The 14,331-nt window shown below is 39.6% G+C and overlaps 1 protein-coding gene across 1 annotated transcript in view; it reads left to right on the top strand.

The window, feature by feature from the left end:
* The first annotated feature begins 7,178 nt into the window (after positions 1–7,178).
* LOC150081759 (methionine aminopeptidase 1) overlaps positions 7,179–14,331 on the top strand; it is a 172,802-nt gene continuing 165,649 nt past the window's right edge. The window contains exon 1 of the mRNA XM_090379623.1: positions 7,179–7,308. Within this exon, the coding sequence (XP_090235749.1) occupies positions 7,183–7,308 (126 nt within the window). The 5' untranslated portion in view covers positions 7,179–7,182. The remainder of the gene's footprint in view (positions 7,309–14,331) is intronic.

Here is a 14,331-nt window from a genome sequence, read left to right as displayed (position 1 = left end):
TATGCTGCTGCAACAGGATCTGGAAAGGTTGAGCAGATGGGCTGAGAGGTGGCAAATGAAGTTTAACATTGACAAATGTAAAGTACTACACATGGGAAACAGCAACCCCAGAGCAACGTATCAACTCTGTGGTACTACACTGACAGTGGTAGAGAATGAAAGGGACTTGGGGGTGGTTGTGCAGGCAGATATGAAGTTCTCTGAGCAGTGCAGACGGGCTGCAAGAGTAGCTCATGGAGTATTATCAATGATATACAGGAATTTTTCCAGCAGGAATAAGGAGGTGATTATTCCATTGTATAAGGCGATGGTCAGGCCACACCTAGAGTACTGTATACAGGTCTGGAGACCTCATTTCAAGAAGGATGTAGAGCTGCTGGAACGAGTACAGAGAAGGGCAACAAGATTAGTGAATGGCACAAAGGGGTGCTCTTACGAAGAAAGGCTTAAGTTTTGCAAATTACAGTGTCTGGAGACTAGGCACCAGCGAGGTGATCTGATAGAGGTGTATAAAGCCTTGAATGGTTTAAGCATGCTCAATGCTGATGGGATTCTTCCTCTAGCTCAGAAAAATCACCTGAGAGGGCATAAATTCAAATTGAGGAAAGACAGATGTAGGATAGACGTGCGGAAATTTGCCTTTAGCCAGCGGGTGGTTGGTTGGTGGAACAGACTTCCATCCCTTGTGGTGGAGGTTGATAGCCTAAATAAGTTTAAGGCTCAGCTGGACAGTATTTTGAACGAACAGAAGGGTGAAGTGGAAGTGGGTTTTTTTTTTTTTTTTTTTGGCTGATGCTGCATAAGCTTGCTTTCTTGCATCAAATGCCTCTAGTAATGCTAATGCTAAAATACCATCAGAGACTTAGAAGCCTGCTGAAAACAAAGCTGAATGGAGGGAACACAGTTAAAGCCATAAAAACCTGTGCAGTCCCAGTGTTAACATATTCCTTTGGGGTGATAGAGTGAACTAACACCGATCTGTAGTATATCATGAGAAAGACAAGGACAATGATTACCAAAAGCCGCCAACACCACCCGAAATCTGTCATGGAGAGACTGACAATTGCCCGGAAAGTAGTGGAAGGAGCCTGATAGATCTCAATGAGCAACAGAATACAGCGATAGTTAACCTGAAGGATTACTTTCAGAAACACACAACAGCACTCCACCAGGCCATAAAGAAGATAGGCAAGCAGTATAGCCCACTCAACCTAAGCGAGGAGCACCCCCAACCAAAATGTACAAACGAAGCTAGAAAGAGGGGTAGAAAAGACACCACGGCAGACACTACAATGATCTCCATCATGATCAGATAGATAAAATTGCTTCTAATGCATGGCTAACGAGCGGGACGCTCTTCCCAGAGACTGAAGTATTTATGATCGCCATCCAAGACCAGGTAATCAACACCAGAAACTATATTTATTATTATTATTTTTATGCCACCCAAATAATGAAATTCATTTGCTGTGCTGTGTATCTTATGTCTGTTAATTGCGTGTGTTCTATGTCCTTTTGTCTGTTTTGCTAGGCGAAAACGAGAACACCTACAAGGAACTCCAGAAAGTCGCAATGCTAAACACCTCTAGAATAGTCAGAGATTTCCTCGACTGACATTAACACCAGACATTGCAACCACCCTGTGTACTTGGTAGCAGTACCCGTCACGGAGTGAAATCCCAAAACCAGGGAGAAATAATAATAATAATAATAATAATAATAATAATAATAATAATAATAATAATAATAATAATCTCTTGTCTCAGGTTCGTGTACCTCCTGATTTTTTCCACATGGGAAAATTTGTTGCCGTCCTCCTCACACGAGATGGAAAATACCCCAGTTCGAATTCCTTGAACAATGTGAGAAATTTTTATGTCCTTTTTTTTTTTTTTCACAACATGGTTGAGTTAGTTATTATTATTATTATTATTAGTAGTATTAGCTATATGGTGCAAGGAAGCCTGAAGCTTATGCTGCACCAGCCAAAAAAAAAAAAAAAAAATTTCCCAAATTACCCTGAGAGAGAGAGAGAGAGAGAGAGAGACAAAAGTAGAAGGGAATCACCAAGAAAGAGAAGAATGATGATATCCAGCTCAGGACCCTGGGTGTGCCAGGCCCATACTCACCAGATGTGAGCCCCCGGGGTTGCTCTCATGTAGGCGAGTGTAGTATAGTTTATTAATATTATTATATTATTTTTCCCTGATTGGGGGTTCCACCTCGTGACGGCTACCAAGTACACAGGGTGGTCGTTGTTATGTCTGGTGTTACTGTTGGTCGAGGAACTCTCTGACTGTCCTGCAGGTGTTCAGGATTGCTACTTTCTGGAGTTCCTTGTATGTGTTCGTTGGGAGACCTATTGTTGCTAGGCTGTCATGCAGGGTCTTCGGCACCATACCTGTAGTTTACACGATGATCGGGATGGTCACTACTTGTTGAATATGTCACATCTCTTTGATCTCCTGTCGTAGTTTCGTGTACTTCCTGATTTTTCCCCATGGTTTTCTGCAGGTTGCCAGTGTTGGATACCGCAATGTCAATCAGATAGGTAGCCTTTTCCTCTTGTCCACAAGGGTTATGTCTGGTCTGTTGTGCGGCATTGTCCTATTCGTTATTATGGCGCGGTCCCAGTACAGCTTGTTGATTGGGGTCTCTTGTACTGCCTGGGGTTCGTGCTTGTAATATGGTACACTTTCTTTGGTCAACTGGTATTTCCTCGCTAGCTTCTGATGTATTATCCTGGCTACCTGGTCGTGTCTAGGAGTGTACTCAAACTGGGTGATCACCTTGCAGTAAAGTGTTGGATCGTTTCTGAGGCCAGGTGGCATCATCAACATGTGTAATCTGACATTCCAGGCTCCTTTGCGATGTATTTTCTATAGTTTCTGGATTACCTGGTCATGGATGGCCAACATGAATCCTTCAGTCTCGGAGAAGAGCGTCCCGGTTGTGAGCCATCCATTGGAGGCAGTGTTATCGACGTGATCTTGATGGAGGTCATTGTAGTGTCTGCCATCTTTCTAACTTCGTTTCTTGTACCATCGGGGCGGGAGTTCCTCTCTTAGGTTGAGTGGGGTATACCACTTATCTATCTTCCTTATGGCCTGGTGGAGTGGTGCTGTGTAGCTCTTGAAGTAATCCTCCAGGTTAACTGTCACTGTTTTTTGTTACTCTATCAGGTCTATCAGGCCCCTTCCTCCTTCTTTCCGAGGTATTGTTAGTCTCTCCATTGCTGACTTCGGGTGGTTTTGGCGACTCTTGGTCATCATTATCCTTTTCTTTCGCATGATATCTTCTAGCTCATTGTTAGTCCAACCTATGACCCCAAATGTGTATGTTAGTACGCGAGCTGCATAGGTGTTTATGGCTTTAACTGTGTTCCCTCCGTTCAATTTTGATTTCGGAAAACTTCTGAGTCTCTGATGAAAGTTTTCGGTTAGGCAATGCTTGATTTCCTTGTGTTCTAACTGCTCAGTCTGCACCATCCCTAGGGATGGTGCAGGCTGAGCAGTTTGTAGGTCTCTCCTTCTGTCATAGCTCGATCTTTTTATCAGTCAGCAGCTTGTAGTTTCGGCCAACTAATTTTCCTTGTTGCATTTTGTGGGTCTTGCATTTGTCTATACCCAATTTCAACCTGATGTCCTTGCTGAATTCTTCGGTGATCCGGAGTAGTTGCTGGAGTTGCTTCTCGGTTGCCGCGTAGAGCTTGATGTCATCTGTCTACATCATAAGGGACCTGGGGGTGGTTGTGTAGGCAGATATGAAGTTTTCTGAGTAGTGCAGACGGGCTGCAAGAATAGCTCATGGTGTATTGTCGATGATATATAGGAATTTTTCTAGCAGGGATAAGGAGGTGATTATTCCCTTGTATAACACAATGGTCAGACCACATCTAGAGTACTGTATACAGGTCTGGAGGCCTCATTTCAAGAAGGATGTAGAGATGCTGGAACGAGTACAGAGAAGGGCAACAAGATTAGTGAATGGAACAAAGGGGTACTCTTACGAAGAAAGGTTTAAGTTTTGCAAATTAATTTTGCAGTGTCTGGAGACTAGGCACCGGCGAGGTGATCTGATAGAGGTGTATAAAGCCTTGAATGTTTGAAATGCTCAATGCTGATGGGATTCTTCCTCTTGCTCAGAATAATCACCTGAGAGGGCATAAATTGAAATTGAGAAAAGACAGATGTAGGATAGACGTGAGGAAATTTGGCTTTAGCCAGCGGATGGTTGGTTGGTGGAATAGACTTCCATCCCTTGTCGTGGAAGTTGATAGCCTAAATAAGTTTAAGGCTCAGCTGGACAGGTATTTCGAACGAACAGAGGAGAGGGGTGAAGTGGAAGTGGTTATTTTTTATTTTTTTTTTTTTTATTTATTTTTTATTATTTTTTTATTTATTTATTTATTTTTTTTTGGCTGATGCTGCATAAGCTTGCTTTCTTGCATCAAATGCCTCTACTAATGCTAATGCTATTCAGGTGGGTGAGGATGTACAGGTTCTTTCTTTCTTCTTTGAGGTTATATCTATACTTGCTGCCATTGAGCATGGTGGACAGCAGGTTGAGTGCTAGACAGAACCATAGTGAGCCCAGTACATCTCCTTTAAAGATTTCTCTTCTAATGGGGGATTGGCCTGGTTGTGATGTTCTCGACCTAATGGGGTACTCCATTTCGCCAATGTTGCTCCTAGGAAGTTTTCACTATCGGATTGACCTTGTAGATCTTCAGGGTCTCTAGTAGCCAGCTTTGAGGTACGGAGTCGAAAGCCTTGCGATAATCGATGTAGGCCGTGTATAGGTTGCGGTGTTTCTTGAAGGCTTGCTCCATAACTGCGGCATCTATGGTCAATTGCTCCTCCGCTTGCATCCTTTCCGCTGTTCGGCCATTATGTTCTGGCTCTCTAAGTGTTCTGTTATCTTCTTGGTTATGCAACTTGTCAGGATCTTGTACATCGTTGGGAGGCATGTGATTGGCCTATATTTACCCGGGTTTCTTGTATCTTCATCTTTAGGCTTCAGATATGCGACTCCTTCAGTGAGAAACCTCGGGATTGTCTCCGAGTGCCTTATCATTCGAGTGAACTGCTCTGCCAGGTGTGTGTGTGTGTGTGTGTGTGTGTGTGTGTGTGTGTGTGTGTGTGTGTGTGTGTGTGTGTGTGTGTGTGTGTGTGTGTGTGTGTGTGTGTGTGTGTGTGTGTGTGTGTGTGTGTGTGTGCAGGTGAGCTTGTTGTATCACTAGTTGTGGATGTTATCAATTCCCTGGGTTCGCCAGTTTGAATGTTCCTAATCGACTCAACTAAGGCCATATTGCTCCGGGATATGCGGTGGTCATTCCCTGACCTTTCCACATCCTCCGTATCTGGTGGTGACGGGCTCGAACCCCGGTCGAATCAAGAAGCGTGTGCTACGCACTGCTGCTCCCTACCCATCTGGCAACGGAGGCGCCATTTTATCCATGGTGCTCTGTTGTTATGCCTTACTTCTCTGCTTCAGATATTTCCCCAGAATCCTTCGATCGTCTTCTTTTCGGGTGGTCCGTTTCCTGCTTTCTCACCTTCACCCAGTTTCCTGCAGAAGGCTCTTTGATCTTCATCGAAGATTATGCAACAAGTAATGACCATCGCGATCATCCTGTCAACCACAGGTATGGTGGTAAAGACTCTACATAACAGCCTAGCAGCAATAGGTCTCTCAGCGAACACCTGCAAGGAACTCCAGAAAATCGCAATTCTGAACACCTGACATAACACTAGACATGAAAACAACCACCCTGTGTACTTAGTAGCATTACCCGTCACGAGGTGGAACCCCCAATCAGGGAGAAATAAAGAAGTAATATAATAATAACAATAAACCATACTACACTCGCTTACATGAGATCAACTAACTCAACCACATTACTGTTAATGGCAGTGTGCTACTGCAACAGGATCTATATAATTTGGGCAGATGGGCTAAGAAGTGGCAACTGAAGTTTAACCTTGACAAATGCAAAGTACTGCATATGGGTAGAAGTAACCCCAGAGAAACGTACCAACTGTGTGGTACTACACTTAAGATGGTAGAAAATGAAAAAGACCTGGGAGTAATTGTGCAGTCAGATATGAAGTTTTCTGAGCAATGCAGACAAGCTGCCAGGGCAGGTCATGGGGTTTTTGTCAATGATATACAGTAATTTTGCTAGCAGAGAGGAGGTGATTGTCCCTCTGTGTAAGGCAATGGTCAGGCCACGCCTTGAATACTGCGTACAGGTCTGGAGGCCTCATTTTAGGAAGGATGTAGATTTACTTGAGCGTGTACAGAGAAGGGCAACAAGATTGGTGAGGGGAATGAAGGTATCCTCTTACCAAGAGAGGCTTAAGTTCTGCAAATTGCAGTGGCTGGAGAGCAGGCACCTGCGCGGTGATCTGATTGAGGTATATAAGGCCTTGAACGGGTTGAGCACGCTGAATTCTGATGGGATCCTTCCATTTGTTCAGATTACGAACCTAAGGGGGCATAAATTCAAATTAAGAAAAGACAGATGTAGAATAGATGTGCGGAAATTTGCCTTTAGCCAGCGGGTGGTTAATTGCTGGAACAAACTTCCATCTGTCGTTGCGGAAGTTGACAGGTTAAATAAATTTAAGGAGGCACTGGACAGGCATTTGGAAGGAATGGTGTGATTTTTTTTTTTTTTTTTGGCTGATGCTGCATAAGCTGATACACTTGCTTTCTTGCATCACATACCACTACTACTACTAATAATAATAATAAACCATACTACACTCGCTTTCATGAGATCAACTGACTGAACCACGTTGTGAAAAAAACAAACACATAAAAATTTCTCACACCGTTTAAGGAATTTAAACTGGTGTATTTTCATCTGGTGTGGGGAAGACGGCAACAAATTTTGTCTTACTTTATTGTGCCCTACATTGTTTTCATTTCTTTTTTTTTTTTTTTTTTTTTTTTTTTTTACACTGTATTGTGGTTAGTTACCTCAAAATCTTGAAGTGACCAGATCTCTCCGGATTTCTGAGAGTGCCTGAGTGGTAGTATTGTACTTGTCGGATCGGACCTAAAAAATAGCTGTTGAATTTCTTGGTTACTTTTTGTTGCATTAATTGCAAAAAGATATTGGGATGTTGGCGCCATCTACAATAGCGTGTTTCAAAAGGTTAGTCCGGATAATTGATGAATATGGCGGCAGTTGTCAGTGAAGAGAAAACATGTGAAACACCTGGTTGTAGTCGTTCTGCACGACTTTGCTGTCCGACTTGTATTAAACTTGGAATTAGTGGTTCATACTTTTGCTCACAGGTTAGTTAAAAATTAACTAATGTAGTGAAGTGTATATATTTTCATTCGCTCGAGTTCAAGTTTTGTCACGTGGGTTGTATAGACATTTTTTTTTCATAGTACATTTCATTGAAATGTTAGTACTTGTATTGTTAAAAGTAGTAAATACATATTTAGACTAATTGTGAGAGACTGGTAACTAATCTCTTTTCTTTTAATTTTGATTACGAATAATACTTTGCAGTTTTGCAGAACCTGAACTTCACATCACTAGAAATGATTAAGTTTAATTGAGGAGTCATAATTGACGAATTGGTTCAGATAACTGAGTTGCATTAATTGTACCAGAGGTTCATACGTCGTTCTCTGATATAGCATAGTAGCTTGGAAATATATGGAATTAAAGGAACGAAATTATTCACTTCTCCCACCTGTTCTTGAATGAACCACTCCAAAAATCTGGCATACGGATGTAAAGAAAAATATAGACATTATTTCACAATACAATGAAAGAAATTATTTTTATTCATTAATCATTATCCGATGAATTTTATTTGAGAAAATAGTATAGTGGTGACAAATGAGGCAAAGTAGCTAGCATTAGCCAAAAAAAAAAAAAAAAAAAATCGCACCTCATCTTTATTAATATGTGTAATTTTTAAACTTATTCAAACTGCTTTTGTTCACAAAGCAGATACAAATGTTTGTTCCAGTACTTAATTGCCCTGCTGGCTGAAAGCTAAGATCTGCACACTTATCTTGCAGCCATCCTTTTTCAACTTAAATTTAATTTATGTCCCTTATGTGTGTTTTGAGAGAGAGAAGATACCATCAGCATGTAGTTTGCCCAATCAATTTAAAGCCTTAACAGTTCAGTCAGTTGTTCTTGTAGGTGAGCAAGTGCTGCAGCTTTTTTTTTTTTTTTTTAATGAAAACCTCAAACACAAGAGGTATTAGAACCTATAGTACTTAGTACCATGCTTGGGTTGGAGGTTAAGACGACGAAAGAAGATATTTGTTGACATTAGACTTGAACTTCTGTAGACTAATTTTCAGGAAAGACATATGAAGGAAGGTTGTTCCAGAAAACGGCAGTTGAGTGAATAACCGAGGAAGATGAAAAGTTGGTTCTGTGAGTTTGAAGTTGGACAATAAATGGATGTTGGCTGGTGGTGGCACGCATTCGGACTGTTTTGAAAGAGGGAGCTGGAATTATAATATATATTACAATTCAGAAGAACAGTGCCCATGGAAGTATCTGTAGAAAAGGCATGCAGCAGAAACAGTACGTCTATGAGACAGTGCGTGGAGAGACTCTGTTAGAGATGAGTCATTAATTTACCTAACTGCCCTCTTCTGAATGGAATCTAAAGCCTGAGAGGGGTTTTGGGGGCACCGCCCCCAGATGTGGGAACAATATTCCATGGTAGGGCGGATTTGCAATTTATAAAGAGTGAACGGTTGTTTAGAAGAAAAGTAACGCTGAGAGCGAAAGAGAAAACTAAGTTTTTTAGATGCAGAGGAAGCAATATTTGTAATGTGCTTGGGCCAAGAGAGATCAGAAGTCAAGGTAATCCCCAAAAGAGAGATATCAACTTGCCTAGAAATCGGAGTGTCACCCAAGATAAGCATAGGAGCAGAATCCTTTTTGCGAGATATCAGACGACTGAGTTTTTTAGAAGGATTGAAATCAACTAAGTTATCTTTGTCTCACTAGAGAATTACCTGGAGATCAGCATTTAAAGAATTGGTAGTGGATATTCGAGAAGCTGATTGAGCAGGGCAAGGTTTCTCAATATGGAAAGTGGAATGCAAAGTGCTATCATTGGCAAAACTATGGATAGGATTTCCAGTCAACAGAAGGTCATTAATATACAAGAGGAAAAGAGTGGGGGAAAGAACCGAACCTTGGGGGACACCTGCATTAGTGGAGAAATTAGAAGGCAGAGAGCCATCTACCATCACCCTCAGTGAGTGATCAGAGAGAAAACTGGATAACCAGTTACAAAAAACAGTTGGCAAACAAGCTTCTAAACAAGCTTCCATCTTGTTTAGAAGACCATTATGCCAAACACGATCAAAGGCCTTTGAGATGTTTAGAGCAACTGCTTGTGTTTCACCGAACTTTTCTATTGAATTTGTCCATAAATGGGTAATGTAAGTCAGAATATCACAAGCAGATCGTCACTGATGGGATTCATTCTGGCTATCGTTGATCAGACGGAAGGTTTCTAGGTCGTTTAAGAGGTGGCAGTTAATTGATTTCTCCATTACTTTAGAAAGAGTAGAAGTAATTGCAATGGGATGATAATTGGATGGGAGGGATTTGTCACCCTTTTAATATCCAGCCCACTGGCTGGATATGAGCAAATTTCCAAGCAGAAGGAAAAACTCCTCTGAAATAAGAAAGTTAAAAAAGGTGGAAAGAACAGAAGTAAGTTCAGGAGCACAGTTTTTGAGAACAAGTGGAGAAATACCATCGAGACCTGGAACTTTCTTAGCATCAAGATTCGTCAAAATCCTTCTGACATCCTTTTATTATTATTATTAGCCAGTGTGGTGCAAGGAAGCCTGGGGCTTATGCTGCACCAGCCAAAAAAAAAATTTTCCTTATTACTTTTGACGGAAGACCACAGGAGGCATTGAATGGAGAGTTTTGGGAATGGTGGGAGTTATTTTACCAAGATCATTAATACGTGAGTTGGAAGAAAAATGGGATACTAGCAGGTCAGCTTTATCCTTAGCCGAAGTGACAACAGAATCATCTGGTTTTGACAGAGGTGGGAGCAGCGATACACCATAGTGCAATACCAGCTATCTCGTGAAGGCACCCACAATATGAGATACTATTAAAACGATGCCTTTTACACTACATATGTCGTTCAAATTTATGGGTTAACTATGGTGTATCTATACCGATATTATATAGTTAATTACCAAAACCCATAAGGATTATGCCTTGTGCATTTCATTTTCAACTACATTATTACCAACACCCTTTGGCATCTCTCATATTGTGGATATAACTTCGCATCTGTGATGGCATGATGCACTACCAGGGTACCTGGTCGCCCACTGATGATGATGAAGCCCACTAGCTTCGAAACAATTGTCTGGGTGGTTGGTATCCTCTGAAAATAAATAACAGTAGTCTTCTCTACTAGAGATGTGTTATTTATTTGAAGTAGTGCAATAAAAGCTATCTCGTTGTGGAGGCACCCACAATATGAGATACTATTAAAACGATGCCTTTTACACTACATACATAGTTCCAATTTATAGGTTAACTATGGTGTATCTACACTGATATTATATAATTAAATATTCTTTATAACTGTTTTATATTGTATATTCTTATGATAATATTTTAATTAAATATACTATTTTACCTTTCTGATTGGTGCATTATAGCCTCAGATGCTGATGCACCATAAAACCCTTATGCAGACAAACAAACCACACCACATGACTTTGGAAGATGATTTTGCTGGTTAACAATGAAATTGAATAAAAAAAAAAAAAAAAAAGAAAAGAAGGGTCCTGCATTCAATGAAAGAATATTAAACCACAAAAAATAGTGTATATCTTTATCTTGCTATTTGAATTGGAATTCACTATACATTGGATCGATATGTTGTGCAATAAAATACAGTAGCATTTGTAGTATTTGTCAGTCATTTATTCTGGCAAAAGGAGATGGTATGAAAATTAGTGGGCCAGCCATCCCAACCCTCTTTTCTTATGTTTCAGTGGAACATTAATATTTGCCCATTGAGGCCTGACGTAGCCGAGTCAGGCCTCAATGGGCAACGAGTGGTCAGGAGCAAGAGTGCATAACACACGCTTTTTGAGTGAACTGGGGTTCAAACCCGTGACCACTAAATATGATTAATGTTTGCATTGACGATTTATTGTAAACTCTACTGACTTGGTGGTCGTACTGGAGTATAAACAAGAACATTTTTTTTTTAAATTTCAGCTACAAAGTCAGTGTGATGTAATTGATGTCTACCACTGTATTGCAGGTTTTGTCTGTTGATGTTTTTCAGATGTAAAAAGAAAATTGAATTCATTGGTTATCAGTTGTAATAGTGGATCAGCCTACTATTACAAAAAGTCCAATGTACTGTTCACCAGCACAGTGTGAAAGCATATAGAGGTAATGCTCCAACCAGTTTAAATTGAACATGCAGGAACCTAATGCTTAGTAGATGTAATTGCATTTGGACAAATTTTGCACAGTGTAAGTTTATTTGTTAGAATGTTGTCATGTCTACTAACTTTCTTGGTTTACAATGGAGATTCCATCTTTTTTGACTCACTCTTGATCCCATTGTCTGTCTCACTATAGTAATGTAGTTTTTTTCCTCCATCTTTGAAATAACAATTTTTTTTTTTGCAGACAAATAGTAAAACTACTTCAGAATTAAATAAGAAAATTGTACAAATTTCTTATTTTTGTTAACAAATATGACTGGAATAAACACCGGAGAATATTTTGCTGTAATCATTCAGCAAGCCATAAAAAAGCACTTTATTCTGCAAATTTTTCATTTCCAATAAAATGCATATGATACAGCCATAATACCTTCTTTCGATTTATAAAGCAATAAAGATTAATAAAAGAACTTAATTTATAAGAACTAATATCATTTAGGATTTATTTTCAACATAAAATGTATATGATAGCAAAATATATGATATGAAATGATATCATTTTATATGATATCATATAATATCATACAGATTTAATATCATATTTTATATCATATCATATAAAATGTATATGATATGATTCCTAACACTCAGCAGTGAGTCTAGAAATAAGAGCAAACATCAGGCTCCCCTGTTATTTAATTAGTAAAAGCTGCCTTCCTTGCCTATTGCAACTATAAAAATGACAGACACGTACAGGGACAATACAGGCAGTTCTCGCTTTACGAGTTCCCGGTCTGGCGCATTATGGTCAACGAAGTCCATGCACCATTAAACCCTAACACGACCAACGAGTTCCCGGGTTTGCAAGTTTTTTTTTTTTTTTTTTTCAAAGTATCAAGTATCAACAAAATCGAAAATATGAACATTAATTGCAAAAAAATGAATGTTAAACATTCATAAATACTGTATTTAAAACTGCGTGTGTAGCTATACAATACAGTGTACCCAGCTTTATGATATTAATCCGTTCCATCGTATCGTGAAAATATCGTAATATGAACCCAATAATACATTGTTTTTTGGTAATTCGTTCCACGACCTCGGAAGTTGAAATTTTTGCTATATAACTCTCTAAAAGGTTTTTATAGTGCAAATTGTATTAGTTACCAATTCAAATCACTAAAATGCACTACACTTTCATTGTTATTATATGTTCGGTTATAAGAACCAATTTTGAACGCCTTTGTGACATTTTTCTAAAGCACATTTCTGGAGATCATGACCATAAAACAATAAAAAAAATTTCACTTTCCGGTTTATTGGTCTTTTCTGTTACTACAAGCAATTATAAACGGGTAGTAAACTCGATGTTATTGCATTTGTGAAAATACCGATAGCTGAAATAGTGGCGTTTTTTTTTTTTTTTTCTTTTACGTTATTATGGTGAAATGTGTTTTCCTTTTACTGAAATATTCAATTGTATAAAAAACGAATGTTCAGAATCTTCTCTTCATTCCTTTTTTTTTTTAAGCTTCGTAAACTTGTTACTCCGTGCAAATCGTGTTAGTTGCAATTTGTGCGTTCCATTAAAAAATGCTTATGCATCTATTGAAATTTATAAAGAAAATAGAAGATCATCTTGGAAACATGCCTCTTGAAGCATTTCTGAAGAAGACGACTCCTTGTGCAGCAAACTGAGTGCTGAGCCAATAATAAGTGATCAATGAGTGTGCATTTAGTCGATGATGAAGAATAAACATTCTTTAAATTTTGTAAGTCATAAATAATTTCTTTATTATTATAATTTGCTTGATTTTCGCATTAGCGTTAGTAGAGGCATATGATGCAATAAAGCAAGCTTATGCAGCATCAGCCAAAAAAAAAAAAAACCCTTCCACTTCACCCTCCGTTCGTTCGAAATACCTGTCCAGCTGAGCCTTAAATTTATTTAGGCTATCAACTCCCAATAAGGGATGGAAGTCTGTTCCACCAACCAACTACCCGCTGGCTAAAAGCAAATTTCCGCACATCTATCCTACATCTGTCTTTCCTCAATTTGAATTTATGCCCTCTCAGGTGATTATTCTAAGCAAGAGGCAGTATCCCATTAGCATTGAGCATGCCCAAACCATTCAAGGCTTTGTACACCTCCATCAGATCACCTCGCCAGTGCCTAGTCTCCAGACACTGTAATTTGCAAAACTTAAGCCTTTCTTCGTAAGAGCAACCCTTCGTTTCATTCACTAACCTTGTTGCCCTTCTCTGTGCTCATTCCAGCAGCTCTACATCCTTCTTGAAATGAAGCCTCTAGACCTGTATACAGTACTCAAGGTGCAGCCTGATCATTGCCTTATACAAGGGAATAATCACCTCCCTATCCCTGTTAGAAAAATTCCTGTATATCATTGATAAGACACCATGAGCTACTCTTGCAGCCCATCTGCACTGCTCAGAGAACTTCACATCTGCCTGCACAATTATCCCCAGGTCCTTCTCATTCTCTACCACTGTCAGTGTAGTACCACAGAGTTGATACGTTGCTCTGGATAAGTTTTAATTTCTTTGGATAAATCAATCATTGTTTAAACTTAAACTAATTAGCTAACTAATTTCATTGTTGAGAACATAACCCCTATTTTTAACATTGTCTATGGGATTTAATTCCTGCTTTACAAGCTCGTTCGGGCGTCTCTGTAGCCAGGTGCGAAGGAGCAGCAGTGCGTAGCACATGCTTCTTGATTAGACCAGAGTTCGAGCCAGTCACCACCAAATATTGAGGATGCAGAAAGGTCTGGGAATGACCACCACATTTTCCCAGTGCAATATGGCCTTAGTTGCTAATGCTCCTAAAAACCAAATAACAAACAAACAAGCTCGTGCTAGAAA

This window comes from Mastigoproctus giganteus, chromosome 8, assembly GCF_048544385.1.
Source record: "Mastigoproctus giganteus isolate SK-2022 chromosome 8, ASM4854438v1, whole genome shotgun sequence".
Taxonomy (NCBI): domain Eukaryota; kingdom Metazoa; phylum Arthropoda; class Arachnida; order Uropygi; family Thelyphonidae; genus Mastigoproctus; species Mastigoproctus giganteus.
Note: the sequence above shows the minus strand (reverse complement) of the source record. Positions and strands in the feature narration are given on the sequence as shown.